This window comes from Rhinolophus sinicus, linkage group LG02 (assembly GCF_036562045.2).
Source record: "Rhinolophus sinicus isolate RSC01 linkage group LG02, ASM3656204v1, whole genome shotgun sequence".
In the NCBI taxonomy this organism is placed as follows: domain Eukaryota; kingdom Metazoa; phylum Chordata; class Mammalia; order Chiroptera; family Rhinolophidae; genus Rhinolophus; species Rhinolophus sinicus.
Window position 1 is genome coordinate 498,650 of NC_133752.1, and position 18,137 is coordinate 516,786.

At 59.5% G+C, this 18,137-nt stretch overlaps 1 protein-coding gene across 4 annotated transcripts in view; it reads left to right on the plus strand.

Moving 5' to 3' along the window:
• MAEA (macrophage erythroblast attacher, E3 ubiquitin ligase) overlaps nt 1-16,879 on the plus strand; it is a 30,135-nt gene extending 13,256 nt beyond the window's left edge. The window contains exons 2-10 of one of the 4 annotated variants that reach the window (XM_074320072.1): nt 1,514-1,696; nt 3,692-3,895; nt 7,349-7,471; nt 8,151-8,264; nt 11,120-11,196; nt 11,940-12,048; nt 14,724-14,857; nt 15,734-15,929; nt 16,087-16,879. In XM_074320072.1, coding sequence (XP_074176173.1) covers nt 1,514-1,696; nt 3,692-3,895; nt 7,349-7,471; nt 8,151-8,264; nt 11,120-11,196; nt 11,940-12,048; nt 14,724-14,857; nt 15,734-15,929; nt 16,087-16,182 — 1,236 coding nt within the window. In that variant the 3' untranslated portion in view covers nt 16,183-16,879. Of the gene's footprint in view, nt 1-1,513; nt 1,697-3,691; nt 3,896-7,348; nt 7,472-8,150; nt 8,265-11,119; nt 11,197-11,939; nt 12,049-14,723; nt 14,930-15,058; nt 15,538-15,733; nt 15,930-16,086 lie in introns of those variants that run through there. The other 3 variants (XM_074320076.1, XM_019712488.2, XM_074320085.1) reach the window with 3 other exon arrangements.
• Nucleotides 16,880-18,137: the final 1,258 nt, after the last annotated feature.

Genomic DNA, 18,137 nt, shown 5'->3' on the forward strand with positions numbered 1-18,137 from the left:
TCGCTGTGGTTCTGCCTGACGCTTCCCTCACAGTTAGTGATGCTGAGCATGTTTTCGTTTGCACGTTTGCGTAGGAAATGTAGAAATGTCTATTCAAGTCCTGTGCCCATTTTTCATTCGGATTATTGGGCGATTTTGTGGGAGCTCTTTATATGTTCGGGATATTAACCCCCCTGTCAGTATGTGGTTTGCATATATTTTCTCCCGTTCCGAGTTTGCCTTTTCACTCTTATTTCCTTTGCTTCACAGAAGTTTTAAGTTTGATGTGGTCCCATTTCTCTACTTTTGATTTTGTTGCCTGCGCTTTTAGGAATATATTACTTTCCCCTTTTTTGGAATTCTTCCAAAGTCTATTAAATTTCTAGTCATGCTATCCATTTCATTTAGGCAATGTCGTTTTTCCTTTCAGGCTCACTGCATCTTTTTCTTGGCCTAACTGTGTGTAGCTTTCATTGGTTCTCTCTTTGCTGCATGTCTTGTAACTCCCGTCATCTTACCGTGTGGGTTTTGAGTTTTTGTTTGGCTGAGGACTGTCCCTGAGTAACTTTCCTCGCCGAAAGAGTCTCTCGGGGTGTGAAACTCAGAGCCCTTCGCACCTGAGAGGGTCTTAATTTTGCCCTTGTTCTCAGATAGTAGTTTGGCTTGGTTTGGAATCTTCGGCATTTCTGAAAGTCCATTCTTTCACTTGGTAAAAGTCATTTGGGGAGAGGCTAGTGAAGGAGCTGTGGGTGACCCGACAGGAGGGAGAGGCAAGGAGCCGGCAGATGGGGGCACGGGCAGCAGAGGTGGGGGCCTGGAACTCAGCCCTGCCAAGCGTGTGGCCGGGCACAGACCCTGAGGGCCGAGGACAGGTTGAGTCCTCGCGTGGGCAGGGCGGCGGTCATTTGGAGGTGAGTCAAGTGGAGGTGTAGGGGCTGGCACAGGTCCAGGGGACGCTGAGGTGCCAGGGCGTGTCTGAGCTGTAATGAGCGCTGACGGTGCTGGACACCCCAGGGCGTGCCAGCGGAGGTCTGTCTGCATGTGGATTCTGGGCGCTCACACCCACTGGCGATCCTGTGCCGTGGTCTAGTTACCTGCACCCCACAAGGGCACCAGGTCCCGAGAGTTGGTTTCTTTCGTCAAAAGATGAAAAAGTGCGATTTGACTACAACCTCACAATATGAATTGTTGGGACTGGATACCGGGGATGGACTAAAGACGTTACGGCATCCCCTGCTTCCTTTTTAGGTAAAAGCTAAAGACGGATAGCCCCGTCTCTGGAGCTGGCCTTGGCGTCTGTCTGCGTTCCGTCAGCTCTGCAGTCTGGGGACAGTGTGCGTCTTTGCATGTCCCCTCGTGCAGGAACATGAGTGGCCTCCAGTCACGCAGTCTTGTGTGGGTCTCAGTCAGGTGTTAGAGACAAAGAACTCTAAGACTTCTGCCTCCGAAAGTGGCACGCAGGAGGCCGGCTGCACTGCAGGGGGCGGGGCACTCGTGCATGGTGGCCTGGGCCCAGCACTCTTGTCTTGTCCAGGTGCCCTATGAAACACTGAACAAGCGCTTTCGAGCTGCTCAGAAGAACATCGACCGCGAGACGAGCCACGTCACCATGGTGGTGGCCGAGCTGGAGAAGACCCTGAGCAGCTGCCCTGCTGTGGACTCGGTGGTCAGCCTGCTGGACGGCGTGGTGGAGAAGCTTAGCGTCCTCAAGAGGAAGGTCGGTGCTGTTTCTGGGCCTCCAGGTCCTGAAAAGGGGGGCGTCTTCTCTGGGAGCTGTGACACAACCGGGGCCAGACAAGTCTGAGGTAGAGAGGCTGGTGTCACAGCAAGGGCGCAGGAGCGCTCTGCCAGCCAGGCCTCCGTGCCACCTATGCTGTGCAGCCCCAGGCCGGCTTTCAGCGCCATGTTCCTTTCCCCGTGTGGCCGGGCTGTCCTAGCTCCAAAGTGTCCGAGGCCCAGATCAGGGAGGCCAGGATGAGTAACAGACTTATATATTATTTTTTAGAATTCCACCTCAAAACAGCACTTAGGGGTATAACCAGTTAGCTCAGCTGGTTAGAGCGCGGTGCTCTTCACAACAAGGTTGCCGGTTCGATCCCCACATGGGCCACTGTGAGCTGCGCCCTCCACAACTAGATTGAAACAACTACTTGGCTTGGAGCTGATGGGTTCTGGAAAAACACACTTAAAATATATAAAAAGTTTAAAAATACAAACAAACAAAAAACACAGCACTTAGGGTGTCTTGTTTCTGGGAATGGTAGATGGGACCTTTGGACTTATATGCCCACTGAGAACAACCCAAAAGTGCGATGAGAGATTTTAAAGCATCTACTGAAAGGATCAAAGAGCTCCTGATAAGAAAGGGACCCCCAGAGGTGGGGGGAGGGGCAGCGTGGGGAGGAGCTGTTGCTGCTTCCTTGGGGGGGACCCTCCTGGGGCTTGGTGATGGGACCCTGCACCAGGACCCCCGGGTGACGGTGCCCCTACGTAGACGCCTCTGACAGCACTGCAGCCTTGCAAGTGGTGGAAGTGGTCCTGGCAGGTGGTGCCTCCAGGTGCCAGGCAGAGGAAATGCATTCAGTCATGTGCATCCAATTATTGGAGCACAGTGACCAGCACAGGCGGAAGGAAGCAGGTGTGCAAGACACCATGACAGCTGCAGCAGAGACAATAGAAAGGGGTGTGCACAGACTTCAGGTACAGACGTGATCCGATACCATAGTTGATTGTGTTTCAAGTGTCAGAGATTGAAAATACCTACAGAGAGTGGAACAGGTAAAAAGTGATTCAGGGCGGCCGGTCAGCTCAGCTGGTTAGAGTGCGGTGCTGATAACACCGAGGTTGCCAGTTTGATCCCTGCTGGGCCGCTGTGAGCTGTGTCCTCCTTAAAAAAAAAAAAAAAAAGATTCAGAGTTTACAAAAGGCAAACTTCGAGAATGAGAAAGTCAAATGTTTGTTTATAACAAACATTTTAACACTTTAGCATCAGATAGAGCTAAAGTGAGAGTTTGTGAGCTGGAAGGTAGGCCTGAAGAATCATCTAGAATGCAGCCCCGAGATACAAAGGTAAAATATACAGAGTAAGACTGTAAAGGCTGAGAGCAGAGCGGAGACTGCCAACCTTGCCAGAATCCTGAAGGGGCGGGAGCAGAGACCGTCCCAGGGGAAGGACCAGTGGTTTTCAGAGCTGACGAGCTCACGAGTTCAGACCCTAAACAGGATAAGCAAAAACAAACTCATAATATGTTCTCGTGAAACGAGAGAAGACAGATCTTAAAAGCAACTGGAGGAAAAAGACCACTTGTAAAGAGCAGCAGGGGTCCCGGCACCTGACTTTTGGGCAGTGGTTGGAAGGCAAAATAGTGGGGTGTGCGGGAGCAGGCCAGGGCCCATCGGGACCTGGGCCTGTGCTGGCCAGTGCCGTGCAGTGACGGGAAGTTGAGGTTCAGGTCCTTGGAGGCGCTGGCCACACCTCAGATGGTGGGCAGAGGCTGCTGGGCCGGGTGGCACCGGTGTAGGCCATTGCTGTCTGTCTAGCTGTGTGAATTCTGTCACTGTCACGATCGATGGCTTCATTAACCCAGAAGCTATAACAGACTGAGAGCTTGAGTGCCAGGCAGCGAGGCCGCAGTGGCCAGGGCAGGGGGGATGGGCGGCTGGGGCCGGCAGCCGGCCGTGCCCTGAGCCACACGTGCTGTGTGCGTGCCAGGCGGTGGAGTCCGTGCAGGCGGAGGACGAGAGCGCCCAGCTGTGCAAGCGCCGGATCGAGCACCTGAAGGAGCACAGCAGCGACCAGCCTGCGGCCGCGGGGCTGTGGAAGCGGAAACGCATGGACCGCATGATGGCGGAGCACCTGCTGCGCTGCGGCTACTACAACACGGCGGTGCGGCTGGCACGCCAGAGCGGCATCGAGGTGGGTGCGCGTGTTCCAATGGGGTTGGCCGCCGTGTGTCCTCACGGGACCTTGTGCTCCACCCACACCTGGGGGGCGGGGCAGGCATGGCCAGCGCTGCTCTGGCCTTGGGTGCACCATGGAAGCCAGGCCATTGGGAGCCTCCACGGGAGGGCGTCGTGGCCTGGCGGAGGTGGCATTCAGTGACCTCACTGCCCATCCTGGTCTTTACGGATCTGTCCTCTAGCCCTCGGACCCCCATAGCCGGGGTCACTGGCTCTGTCCCAAGACCAGCGTCCACCATGGTGGGTCCACAGTGATCGGAACTGCCCCAACCAGAGCGTGTCCCCGCCCCCTGGCCCCACCTGTCTCTGTACAGATTTAAGGTGATGTCTATGTCCCACGTTAAGTAAAACAACCACATTTTGAAACGTTTGGTGGCAGTGCCTCTGCAGAGAGCAGTGCCTTCGTGGTCCTCACGTCCTGGGGGGACCCGCCTCAGCTGCTCCTCTGCCATGCGCTTGGACCCTCTGAGACCACCGCCCTCCTCGGGCTCCTCCCTCGTCTCCTCAGTCAGTCCAGGCGCTGCTGGCCTTGGGTACATGTGCACCCCACCACGACCCCATCCCTTTTCTTAGCTTGAGTCCCACCCACGTGTGTGAATGGGCCTCAGCCCTGGCAGCTCTGCACCCCACAGAAGATTCCCCCATTCCCAGGAGGTGGCCTCGGGTCCCCCTTGCTGCTGGGCTCATGCCCCCATGCAGGTACCCACAGGTCCTGGTCATGCATCCCGCCTTCCACTTCCTGTCTGTCTCTGTCCTGGTCCCAGCCCCGGGCAGTGGCAGGAGTCGCTCAGCCCGTTAGTGTCTGTCCTCTGTGCTGTGTCGGGAGGCCCCACGTGGCCTTCATACTCGTGCAGCAGGGGGGCTCCTGCTTATGCCCCAGCCCTGGGCAGCGGGACCCCCAGTTCCAGTCAGGTCTCCTGCCTGTCTGTCTACGCTCCTCCGTGCACCTGTGAGGGCGTTGCTGAGTGTACCCTGAGGGCTGGGAAGCAGGGCTGCCTGCACCTCCTGGCCCCAGGGCACGTGACGGGGTTCTGTGAGGACCACACGTGCAGTGGTGGGCAGGAAGGCTGGCGGTGTCATCCAGGAAACATGGGGAGGCGAAGGAAGGGGAGGGTCCAGACAGTGGGGGCACCATGTGCAGGGTGGGGAGACCGCGGGTCCCCGATGGAGACGGCCTGGGCAGGGCTGAGCAGAGGAGGGTATGACAGGGCTCACCTGGCTGCTGTGTGAAGACCAGGGTACGAGGGCACCGGCGCCGCTGGGGTCCTGTAGGGAGTTGCTGCTGTGATCCAGCTTGGAGCTGCTGGGCTGTGGCCGGGGTCCTGGACATCCTGTGTGGCCACTGCGGGTGTCCACGTAGGACCCCCAGCTTCACAGCATGCGTAGAAGTGAAGGGCGCTTCTAAAAGCAGATGCAGCAGGAGATGTGCTCATGCCCTCAGGGCAGGTCTCCCACAGGCCAGGGCACTCACCATGGAGGAGGCTGGCGTGTGGGGGTCGTTCATCAAAAGACACAATGAAGAGGGAGCACCAGGCCATCGCAGACATGGCTGAGTGCCACGTGCAGCCATGGAGGAGAGGAAGGCCGCCGGGCGGCAGCACATCCATCTGCGTGAGAAGTCACAGTGTGGGCATCTCCGTGGGGCAGGCCGACACCTGGTTTTCAGTTTCACTTAGTGGTGGAGACCTTGGCTGCCCGCCAGCCAGCTGGGTGACTCCCACGACGAAGGGTCCGTGGCTGTCAAGCCATCAGCAGGAAAGAGAAAGATCTGGAAAGATCTGGCACTGTGCAGGGAGGGCACAAGTGGGTCGTGAGGTGTGAGCAGAAGAGGCCTCCTTGGGGGATTTAGAGCAAAATTGAAAAAGGTGAAGACAGCAGAGAAAGGCAAACTCGAGCCTCATCTGGGAGCCCCAGCACTTGCCTGTTGGTTCCAGAAAAAAGAGGGGAAACGGAGGGGCAACGGTGAGAGGACACCAGTGGCCCCTGAGGTGTTGCTCACCGTGCTCTGAGCAGGGTGCGTCCACCCCTCCCGTTGGCTCTGATGGCCGTCCTCAGGCTTGCTATCCAAACCCGTGTCGGCCCCTGCAGGCTGCGGACACCTGGCAGTGTCTGCCCGCGGCCTGCTCCTCCCCTCCCCCAGCACTCGGGACCACTGCCTGTCAGGTGGTGTGCAGAGCCTGGAGTGTTGTCACCGCCAGCGCCGACCGGCGGGCACACCCCTGTGCCCTGTGCCTAGTGCTCTTGTGCCCTTGTCGGCTGCCACTTGGTCCTGCAGGAGACCCAGGCGAGGGCCCATGTGGCCCCGGGTACAGTCGCACGCCAAGCTGTGGCTGCCATGTGATGGGCCTCTGATGCTGGTTTCCTTATTCATTCAACTTTCCCTGAATGCCTGATTTTCACTGCGGCTGCCTTAGCCCCGGAGCAGTTACCATGGATTCTCTGCTGTTGTTTTCAGGTAGAGAGAGCAGGTGCCTGACTTGACGGGAAACTTGTCTCTCGTCTGCTTTCACCAGAGTGACCCTGCACTCTTTCTCCCGCCGCAGCTTCTGCCGGAGCTTCCCCGGCCCTGGTGCCTGGACATGGGAGTCCCACGGCTACCTCCTCACGGGCTGTGCCACACAGACCCCGGGTGGACAGTGTGTCCTGCGCTTGGCAGTGCTGGCAGGCTGGGTGTGGGGCCTGAGACACGCCATACTGGCCGCTGTTTGCAGGACCCCATAGGCAGGTGGTCTGTGCTCTTCTCAAGATGCAAGGGCTTTTGTGTTGGACATTCCACCCGTCCATTCCAGAGGGAAGAGCAGGTTACCCTTGAGATTCCCGTTTTCTCCAAATGGCTCCCTCCTTCCCGATGGCCAAGCATTCCTCCTCTCGCTCTGTGTGGCCAGGAGGCCCTTTCGTGCTGGCTGTACCCCACCTCCTGCTGGGGCCTGTGGGCCCAGGGCCCCACATGGAGCGCTCCAATGGCAGCAGCCGCGGGTTGAGTTGGTGGAGGTGTGTCACTGTGGTGCCTGGTCCCGCTAGGATCCCCAGGGCTTGGCATACCTGCCCCAAATCTGCGCCTTCTCAAAAGCCTCAAGTTTACATAAATCCTCAGAGGAAAAAACAAAACAAAGTGAGGGGATGGGTTGCTGGGGTTTCCAGGTCTTCCCTTGAAAGGTGAAATGGGGGCAGGCCCCAAGGTTGTGCTGGGGGCTGCTGCCCTCCGCTGCGCTTGGGGGCCGGTATCTAAATGTGGCACAGGCCCGGGTGGCCGTGCCCATCCCTCTGCGCCTGCGTGTCCGGCGCTTGACTCACTCCCATGGGCCAGGATGGGCTTCAGGGTGCTGGCAGGGGCCGAGGGGGTCTGGTGGGCTGTGGGGCGGAGGCCCGGGGCCAGCGCTCTGAGCGCGCTCCGCTCCCTTCCCCCAAGGACTTAGTGAACATCGAGATGTTCCTGACGGCCAAAGAAGTGGAGGAGTCCCTGGAGAGGCGTGAGACGGCCACCTGCCTGGCCTGGTGCCACGACAACAAATCCCGACTGCGCAAGATGAAGGTGCGCTGGGGCGGTGAGGGCGGGGCTCCGAGCCCGGGCTGGCAGGGGCGGCGCCTGGGCGCAGGCGGGGCTCCTGACTGGGTGGGGCTAGGGGCGGGGCGTGCAGGGCACGGCCTGTGGGGCGGGGCTGAGGCTGCCACCTGCGCTGGGACCAGGCGCCTTCACCCGTTGGTTCACAGTTCTTTGGTTCTGGCCTTGGGCTGGGGTGGTTGTGTTTGGTGTGGGTTTGGGGTGATTTTGGTGGTGCACCTCCTTCTGCGTTACGGTTTGGACCAGTGTTCTGAGCGTGAGTTTCTGAGGGAGGAGGTGCCGACCACATGTAAGCAGCATGGCAGCCACTGCTGGGGTGGAGCCCCCAGTCCTCCCCTCCTGCACCGTCATAGACTCGGGAAAGCCCAGTCCACCTGCAGGGTGGCCGAGGGCCAGGCTAGGAGATTATTGCGTCCAGCGTTTCTTGAGACCCACCGCAGCTTACAAAACAGACACTTAAACACAAATTACAGGGTTTAGGTGTTTTCACCTGGGGGCTTCCAGAAATGTTACATGTATATTAACCTTCCCGCCTCCGTTAGAAAACTTTGTTTTCTGTTTTCTAAACCGAGCACCTTTAACCCCTCCCTGGTTGAGTTTGTGGTGTGCACATAGTGACCAGCCAAGGGTGACACTCTCTGCCACTCAGGGCCGCCAAAGCGAGCATGACGTGAAGCCGGGACGGAAAAGTAGAGTGGCCAGTGGCTCCCCTAAAGAAAGTGAGGATCTTGGTATGGAAACCATGAAAGGAAAGCCAGAATTGGTACGTAACTCGCCCTACTCTCCTGCTGCGGCCCACAGCCATGTGGACCCCCAGCGGGAACTAGGTCGGAAGGAGAATGGGCTTCCCGTGTAGACAGGTTGTCTCTGCTGCCTCACTCCCTCCCAGACCCACGGCTGCTTGGTGAGGGCACACCCCCGCAGGCTGCTGTCACTCAGGCGAGGCCTCGCGGCCATGTGGGGACACGCGGGCGGGGCTGAAACCACCAATGGCTATTGAACTTGAAAGAACATAGTCATCAAAGTGCACTTGGAAGGCGCCTTGATGGCACAGTGACGTGCTCCTAGAACACCCGCAGACAGGTCAGATTCCCCACCTGATGGCACAGCAGCAAGATTGCCCACTGAGGCGGGCTTGGAAGGTGCCCTGATGACACAGCAACACACTCAAGATACAGATGGATAGGTCAGGTGCCCAGCTGCTGTACAGCTTTGTGTGCACATGAGCTCACGCACGTGCTCACACGTGCAGGCAGGAGGGAGAGGAAGCTGGGGGGGGGGGCACCAGCTTCCTCTCCCTCCTGCCTGCATGTGCGAGCACGTGCGTGAGGGCGCCAGCGGGATCCCTCAGATCCATCAGGAGACTAGAAGAGAAGAGAACCTTTGAGATCCACGTTTCACGTAGCTAGAAGGCGCTTTGGAAATAGTGCGTGTTCATGTTACTAGGTTGGTGCAAAAGTAGTTGTGGTTTAAAAGGTTTAAAATGATTGCAAAAACAGCAGTTACTTTTCCACCAACCTAATAGTATCTGTCGACTTGACTGGGATCGCTGCACCTGAGGACGTGTGCACAGGGAGCTGTGATGGAGCTGCGTGCCTGTGGGTATGCCACACCTTTCACAGGTAGCACAGGCGTGGCCAGCGTCCGGGACCTGGCGGGGTCATCTGCAGCGGTGCTCACACTTGGAGTCTGAACACCCAGGTTCCAGTGTGTTTGTATCCCCCATTAGTGGACGGCCGTCAGCCCCCAGCGCCGTCCGAGGGTTCTGTGCTTTAAGCGGAATGACGTACAACGAAGCCAGTTGTCCTGCAGTCTAACTGGTGTAAACAAAAGTCAAGTCCTCATGACATCTCATCAGTGTGCTAATGAAATGACGTGGAACAAAAGACGGAACTCAGGACCTGCTATATTTGAAAGTTAGCCTTGTAGAGCAAACAGCCATCATAAATAGTAGAGCACGTCAGTGTGAAAAGCTGTAACCTGGAGAACACCCACAGGGGCTCCCCTGCTTTTAGTCAGGGCCCTGGGAGTAGGAGTGGCGGCCACGGGGCGCCCTGGAGGCCAGCGGGACCTCTCCCCACCGCTCTGGCATTTGAAGGGCCCTCATTCCTCTGTCCTGGTTTGTGCCACACCTGCCATTGGGCACACGGCACCTGCTCCACCCAGCTGCAGTCAGGCATGTGAGAGGTCGGAGGTGGGCAAGGGCAGGGGTTCCTCCTGGCTGCAAGCGCTGGGTCAGCGGTAGTGCACCTCTGCCTGGCTGGTCCCCAGGGTCTTGGCAGCATGTCAGCAGGCCCCACCCTCGTGTCCGTGGAGCGTGGCTGGAGCCTGGGGAGTCACTGCTGAGCTGTGTCATCTGTGGGCAGCTTGAAGCTCCGGCGGGAGAAGTGTGTGCGGTCTGTACACTTGGAGTTTAAATTTCAGACATTGGGACTTGGCGTGGACAGTCTCCGTTCCTCCATCCTGGGGCCTGGGTGCTGTGGAAGTCAAAATGACAAAGGGGTGAAGAACCCTAAGATTCGTCTCTGTTCTAGTCCATATAGTTCTGTTTCTGGGTGGAAATAGTGTTTTCTGAAACCTTGTGGAAGGTATTATAGTTTAAGTTACTACTTTTGTGAAGTGATCCAGCTTTTCATCTTTGGTCACAAAAGTTAGTTTGGCCTGCTTGCCCCCTACTCCCAGCCACAGGTTTTTAGCCCCAATTGGGTCGGTACCACTAAGACCTCCACGTTAGTGCTTGGGTTCCGTGCCGAGGACCCCGCTGGTGATACGCTCCCTGAGCGGCCCTCAGAATCTCGTGTGCAGCTTTCCACTCACACCTACCAGACACAGCTGGACCACGGTCCCCTGCTCTCACCCTTGGCCAGTCCTCGGGCTTCGGACCAGCTCTCACCACCTGTCCACTCTGCCTGGTCCCAGCCAGCAGCCCACCTCCCCGGTCTTTGAACTGGCTCTCCCTTCTGCCTGGCATGCCTCCCCGAGAGTCTTTGTGGCCCGTGAGCCTCGCCCAGTGGTGCCTGCTCCTGCCTTCTGCATACCCTCCCACCAGGCGCGGGGGCCTCTCCGCAGGCCTGCCTCCCTCCACACCCAGCGGTCCCTGGCATGGGGGGACAGACAGATGAGCAGGTCAGGGGGGACGTGACTCTGATTCTGTGGTTCCGATGCCCGCGGAGGTGAAGCCACAGCAAGGCTGGTGACAGGAGGAGATGCCGCTGGAGCAGGAAGCTGAATGAGCACCGCCGTGCTTCCGACTGCACAGTAACAAGACTGGGGGGCAGCCCCTCACGCGGTCAGCTGCTGCACTCTGAGCTGCCAGCGGGACTCGAGCCGCTCCTCACCCTCGGGTCACACCTGTCCGGCCAGCCCAGCTGTCCCCTGCGGGTAGCTGTGGTGCCCCCGCCACACTAGCTGAGGCTTTACTAGGAGAGGCTGGGCCCCAGGCCAGCAGAGGCAGGGAGGTGTGGACGGTGGATTGCAGTCAGGGTCGGGCCCCAGACCTGCCTTCTGTGGCTCTGAGCTTCCGCAGCGGTGTGCGCAGTATTGGGCCATCTGGGGGTCTGCGGGGGGTGTGGCTTCCCGGTGACACCGTCTCAGCCTTTGTCTGGTCTTCACCCTCAGAGCTGCCTGGAGTTCAGCCTCAGGATTCAGGAGTTCATTGAGCTCATCCGGCAGAACAAGAGATTGGACGCCGTGAGGTAGGGCGTCGAGATGGGTCTGCGGTTCCCAGCGGAGGGTGGCGGCTGGGTCCCAAGGTCTGGGTTCTGGAGAAGGAAACACGGGGCTGTTGGCGGGGCTTCCCTGCCTGGCAGGCCCTACCCAGGTATGGCCAACCTGCTTCTATCTCTGGTACCAGCAGGAGGCGTGGGCTGTTTTCACTCGGGGAAGTGCCGTTAGTTCCATAGTTCAGGAGCGATTTGATGGGCTGGTCCTCAGTCAGGTGTCCTTAGCCTGGGGGTTTCCGTCGTGGTCATCAGACAGAGCAGCGATGGCAGTGTCCAGGGCTTGCTGGGCCTGTCCTTGGGGCTGCAGCGACCTCAGCCTGGTGGTCCGAGCAGAAGGGCAGGGACGCTGGCTGTCACTCCTAAGCCTCGTGATGGCCCCACAGAGCTGCCAGCTGGGCCAGCGGTGGTCTCCCGCTGGTCCAGCCTCAGGCAGAGGCAGCTCCGTGAGCGTGGGCATCTGGCTGCCGTGGGCCTGAGGTTCCTGCTGGCTGACCCTGTGCCTGGGCCGGGGCGAGCGCTGTTACCGCCGGCGCTCGTCCTTTCTGACCGCATCTGGCCACCCAGGATGGTGCTGGCCACGGTGGGCAGCTCTGAGTGCAGAGGGGCGGCTGAGACGGCTGAGCCCCTGGCAGAGCCTGGCCCAGGCCCGAGTGTAGACTGAGCTCAGATTCCGAGAGATGGAGACACAGACTTAGATGAACCAAAATGTTTTCTAGACACGCACGGAAACACTTCAGTCAGGCCGAAGGCAGCCAGCTGGACGAGGTCCGCCAGGTCATGGGTATGCTGGCCTTCCCGCCAGACACGCACATCTCCCCCTACAAGGTAACCACGCCTGTGGGCCCTGGGGCTGTGAGGGTACGGTCTGCAGCCACACGCAGAGCATGACCAGCGTGCCAGGCAGGCCTGCCCGTGTGTGCCGGTGTTGCTGGTGAGAAATCAGGATCACAAGAGTCCTTGGTGTTGGGGCCTGGAAAGCACTGCGCCTCTGTCTACGTCTCATGAGACCCCGGGGCCACAGCCAGGCAGGTGTAGCCTCTGCGTTTCTCCTGCTTTTCCTAGCCGTGGCTCCTTCTGTCGTGGCCTTTCCCTGCCCCGTGCCAGGGCCACTTGGCACATCTGTGCTCAGTGCCTCCCGCAGTCGTGCGGCTTCGAGAACCAGCCCCCACGCTTTGTGGGGCCAGGCGATGGCCCCTTGTGAAGGGCAGGGCAGCCCGTGGGGTTCTTCCTGTGTCTCGAAAAACATCCCGTCCAACATCCATGTCCGATGGCCTCCTTCACTCTTGTCAGGTCTCACGGCGGCTCTCCCGCCAGGGTGGCTGATTAATTAAGGCCCGGTCCCCTCGTCGGGTCGCTGGGCCACACCCTGTACGTCTCTCCCTTTCACACCCCGGCAGTCTGAGGAATTCAGGTGCCGGAGTCCCGCTGACCTCCTTTGGGTGGACAACCCGGCTTGTAGCCATTTCTTGCGTCTCGCGCTCGAGAAGCCAGCGGTGCCCCTGCTTAGACAGCTCCAGCCAAGTTCTGTGAGTGCACGAGGCCAGGCTCCACCAGTGGCAGGGGTTGCCGTCCCTCCAGTTTCAGTGACAGGTCGTCCTCCACTCAGAGCCACCCACTAGCCCTTCCCGCACACACTCCCACGTGTCTTGAAGACAGGCCTGAGTCTGCTGCAGTCACCCGGAAGGTCCGTCCACGGCAGTGCAGGCTCTTCTCGGCACACCCCCCAGCCCTTCCAGCCTCTGCCCCGCCACCCAGCCCCACAGTCACTTCCACGTTGGGAGGTTTCGTCACACAGCACCCACTTCTGTACTCGCGTCTGTCTCCATCGTTCCAGCTCATGTAACAAACGCCACAGACTGGGCTTGTGAAAGCACATGTCCATTTCTCACAGTCCTGGAGGCAGGAAGTGCGAGGTCAGGGGAAGGCCTCCTCTGGGCTGCAGACTCGTCCTGTGTCCTCACGTGGCGGAGCTCCCAGGAGCTCTGCGGCCTTTCTGTTACAGGCCCTGAGCCCATCCGGGGGGCTCCTGCCTCATGAGCAGAGCGCCTCCCAGAGGCCCCCCTCCCATTGCCGTCACGTGGAGTCTGTGGGGACAGACCTTCCTGCTCCCCGGGCAGCGAGGTGCAGTCCTTCCTTGTGGGCGGCCCAGCCTTGTCTCTGGGCCTGGAGCTGCTGTCTGTCCAGGTTCCCTGCACCCCCCCCCCCCAGCTGTGAGCACACCCCCCGGGGCGGCCCGCCTCCAGAGTTGGGCTGCAGGCCTCCTGGAGGGCGCTGGCAGCTTCTCGCCTGGTGGGTCCACACCGTTCTGCACTGACGGGGGCTGTGTAGTGACTGAGTCACAGGTCACAGAGCCCCAGGAGGGGAGTCAAGACTCAGGTTTTGACTGGTGGCATCTTAAGTTTCTCATCCCATCCCTGCTCTGGAGAAGACTTGTCGGAAACAGATGAAAGGCTGCTTGGCTCAGGAGGGTGTGGCGCCCGTACCCTCCCTGGGAGGCCTGGCTGTGGCACTTCCGGGGTGAGTGCTGCGTCGGAGGCAGGAGGGCCGAGTCTCAGCCTGCGTGGGGCCCAGCAAACCGCTGTGCTCACCCGATGACAAGCACAGCCCACGGAAATGGCATGTTAACTGTGAATGATGGCGGGAGAAATTCGGCAACCCAAAAGAAAAAGACCAAGGTACAGGCGGGAGAACCTAGGCTCTGAGGAAACAGGCAGTTTGAGGTACGGAGAACAGAATGAGCACTGCCACAGCGCCGTGTCCCGGAAACAAGGCCTGGAGGCTTGGAGGACAGCGCAGGACTGGAGCACTGGAAGTGGGACGGAGCTGCCACACGAGAGAGCAGGGCCCCCACCCCAAGATGGGGGGTCCCAGGCGGGTCTAAGTGGGTCACGTAAGAAACAGGTGAAGCAGTGTCCAGAACCAGGCGGCCCCACCAGAGGCCTGAAGCAGAGGGTCTGGGGCTGTCACTTCCCAGAGCCCTGGGCCATGGCGCAACCGCCCACGGACCAACTGGGTGAAAAGACTAAAACACAGATTTTTAACTGAGAGTGCCGTGTACCCTAAACTCGAGGGCCCTGAGGGGCTCACACAGCATGGCGAGCAGCACCCCCTCCCAGAACGGGACTCCTGAACCCCTTGGCTTCTGTCTGTGCTTCCCAAACACACACACATCTTTGAGTGTAATCCTGGTGATTTTAGGGACAGACATTAAGCAGATTTAGTCTTCTTTCTCTTCTGGAATAAGGGTTTTTCATGTAAACTTCAGTGCCCTCAGCACGAGGTTCCAGAATATGTGTGCTGGGCTGCCCTTCCTGCCCACTGGGTCCTGTCCATGTCACAAGGCCACAGGGGCATCCAGTGGCTGGGGGTCACCGGTGTGCCACCTCTGGCTGGGAGGGGCAGTGCTCTGTTCTCTGCCTTTGACCCGCATGGAGCCAGTGTCGTGTTTGTTTGTTGCTGTGGCGCCGGCGGCATTTTGAAGCCCCGCCCTTATCTTCCAGGACCTGCTGGACCCGGCCCGGTGGCGCATGCTGACCCAGCAGTTCCGGTACGACAACTACAGGCTGCACCAGCTGGGGAACAACTCTGTGTTCACCCTCACCCTGCAAGCCGGCCTCTCTGCGATAAAGACACCGTATCCTTCCAGCCCCCGTTGGGCGCGTGCTGTGACCCTGCGACAAGCAAGCGGGCGCTGCACGCACCCGAGGTCAGACCGTGCTCTTCACTGTGTGCGGCGCCCTTGCTGACGCAGCCTGGCGCTGCTGGTAGACCAGCCGGCTAGACCGTGCACACGCTCACCATGTCACCGTAACAGGAACGTTTGTGTGTCTTCCAGCAGCTGGGACTCGAGCCATTCAGAATACTGTTCCCATGTGGTTCCCAAGAACCCTCTGGAATGTTGGTTGGTCCGAGCCCTTGCTGTTCCAGCCAGGTGTCTTCTCAAATGAGCTCACAGGTGGTCACGTCTCTGGCAGGGCGACAGCCTCCCCTGTGGCCGGAGCTGACAGCCTGACCCCAGCATCTGCGGGTAACTCTCAAATGCAGTGTGGTCTCCCCCAGGATGCCCGGGCTGTTTGCCTCTTAGTCACCATCTAACGCTGGGCACAGGGCAGGCCTTGCCTGTGACGGGACTAGTGACTGTCCCAGGGCCACTGCTGGAACCTGGCCGGGCCCAACCGAGAACCAGGGCAGCCTGCGTGACCGCTCGAGAGGAGAGCTTGTTCTGTCGCTTTTAGCCTTCTCTGATGTCCTCGAGAACTGCCCGGGTCACAGGGCTCCCAGCTGTCCCACCTTGAGGACCGTGCACGGTGTGGGTGGGGGGGTGTTCCCTGCTCTCTGAGTGTGGGAGGGGCCTGGGCTGGGGGCCTCTGGCCTCTTGTTTTGCTCAGGCTTCAGGCTGTTTTCCTGCCGGCGGCTTTCTGCCTGGTGCCCATGTGGCAGTGAGTGGTTTCTATGCCCCTTGCTCACCCTGGCCCGCCACTCCGTGACCCTTCCTTGACCCAGGGTACAGACAGTGCTACAAGGATGACGGCAGCTCCAGGAGCCCTGACTGCCCCGTGTGCAGCCGCTCCCTGAACAAGCTGGCACAGCCGCTGCCCATGGCGCACTGTGCCAACTCCCGCCTGGTCTGCAAGATCTCGGGCGATGTGATGAACGAGAATAACCCGCCCATGATGCTGCCCAATGGCTATGTCTACGGCTACAACGTGAGCGGGGTGGGGGGCGGGGCGGGGCGGGCGGCGCTGCCAGGAGCGCCGGTCTGCACAGTGCGGTGACTTGTCCCGGGATCCCATGCATGGTGTGGCAGAGAGCTGCCTTATGTCACGTCTGCTTGTCCTAACGCGCTCTGGTCTTGCCTTCCAGTCTCTGCTGTCGATCCGCCAAGACGATAAGGTGGTTTGCCCGAGAACCAAAGAGGTCTTCCACTTCTCACAGGCCGAGAAAGTGTACATCATGTAGGGCCCTCGCCCGCCGGCTCCGGTGCCTCTTGTCTCCTGCGACCAAAGATCCGTGAGCACCGATACACTCTCAGGACGGGAGGGGACGAGACTGAACAGTCTGTGCTTGCAACAGCCTTCTGCTGGGTGGATTTGTAACCTGTCGACTGCTTCATGCTTCTGGAAAGGACTTTTACCTTTGAAAGAGACTTGAGACTGACGTGACACCGAGGGGAGCTCTGGGACACCAGGAACAGGAGTGAGTGGCTTTTGTGTTCTCACAGTTCCCTCCTTTTGCTGGAATACGCTGGTCCTGCCGCCGTGGCCTGGAGAGGGCTGGCCGCGCTGGACCGCCAGCAGTGACTGGCGGTGCACAAGGGACGCTGGGCTGCAGAGCTGCTGCCAAAACGCCCAGCCCCACGGCCCGCAGGCATCGCGACTGTCCCGTCATTTGTGCCGCCTTATCCTGCTTGAGAATGTACTCCCGTGGAGATCCACTGGACTGAGTTTCTGCAGAGGCCTTGCCGGATGGTTCCATAACTTTAGGTCTAAATGCTATTCATTACAGTTGAAATAACCACCGATGACTTTTTGAATCAAGTGAACCATTGTAGTTGACACAACCATATCGTAGAGGTTTGTATTCAGTGCATGTTGACGTGGATTAGCTAATAAACTGTAAATGTCAAACATGTTAATAAAAGGGTTTTCTATTTCTCGTTTCTGTGTGAGGCTGAAGCTGCTGCATTTTTGACGCTCGTGGCTGTGTCTGCTCGTCCCTGGCCTTGTCATCAGCGAGGCCATGGGGCCTCGTGGCCCTGAGGCCTCGTGGCCCTGAGCTGCGCCCCCAGGACCTGTCCAGCCTCACAGCGCCTGGTCACTGGGGCCCACGGAGATCCCGTGGGCAGAGCGGGTGCCCAGCCAGGGGCGAGGCGCCACATCCACATGCTCCCATCCCCCTCCTGGGCCACCAGCGGGGCCCTTCCCATGCTCAGAGGGCTGCATTTGGGGTGGGGCGGCGGCCTGGCCCCCTCCCCGCCGCTAGGAAGGCCTCATTTGAGCCATCGTCCCGAGAAGATGCTTGGCAGGGATGGGGTGCCAAGACACGCGCCTTCCGGCCTGCCCCAGGGGGTGGCTGCAAGGCAGCTCAAACTAGGACTCCGTGGTGACATGGGGCTCCTCTGCCTGTCTGGCAGGTCCTTGGTGAAGGGGCCCAACCACTGCCTCAGCCCTAGGAGCCGTCCTTTTTCCGTGTGGCAAAGTCCTCAGCCTGTGCAGCTTCTGTCACTTGCCAAAGGGGCTGAGACCCTCCGCCTGGTTAGCACCCACCTGTCTTGCGCCCCAGTGCCCGGACGCTGACCACTCTGTGCTGGCAATTTCTGTCCCTGCTCCTCCATCCAACGGGTCCTGCTGAAGCCGCAGGTGGTCTCCATGCCTCACTTGGGAGCACCTTCTGGTTCCTTTGCTCCAGCTTCCGGCCCCGCCCTCGCCCTCGCCCTCGGCCCCGCCCCGCCCTGCACGCTGGAGGTTGCGCGCTGCCTGATGGTCCAGCGTTCCTCTGCTCCCCAACCCACCTGGGATCCACGTCCCAAAGAGACCATGCCCTCTGGGCTATCGCCGTGCTCTGCCGGTGCCGTCTGGGTGACACTGAAAACGGACTCGCGCAACGCGGCAACCTAGTCGTGTGAACGCCTTGCCAGACATGACCTGGGGCTGCCGTGAGCTCGCTCAGCACTGGGCTAACCTGGCTGCTCACTGATGGCCCCCACTCACACCGGCCCCTTCTTTTCTTCCTTTCCTGTCAAAGCCACTCCAGCGAGGGCACTCTCTGTGTCACAGGCGGACAGCCACCATAGGCCTCCTTAGTCCCAAGGCTGCCCACAGGGCCTTTCCCACAGTGATGGGTCATTGCCAGTCCTGAGCTGCGGGACATGGAATGGCAGGGTGGCTCCATCGTACCCGTCCCCTACAGTGTTC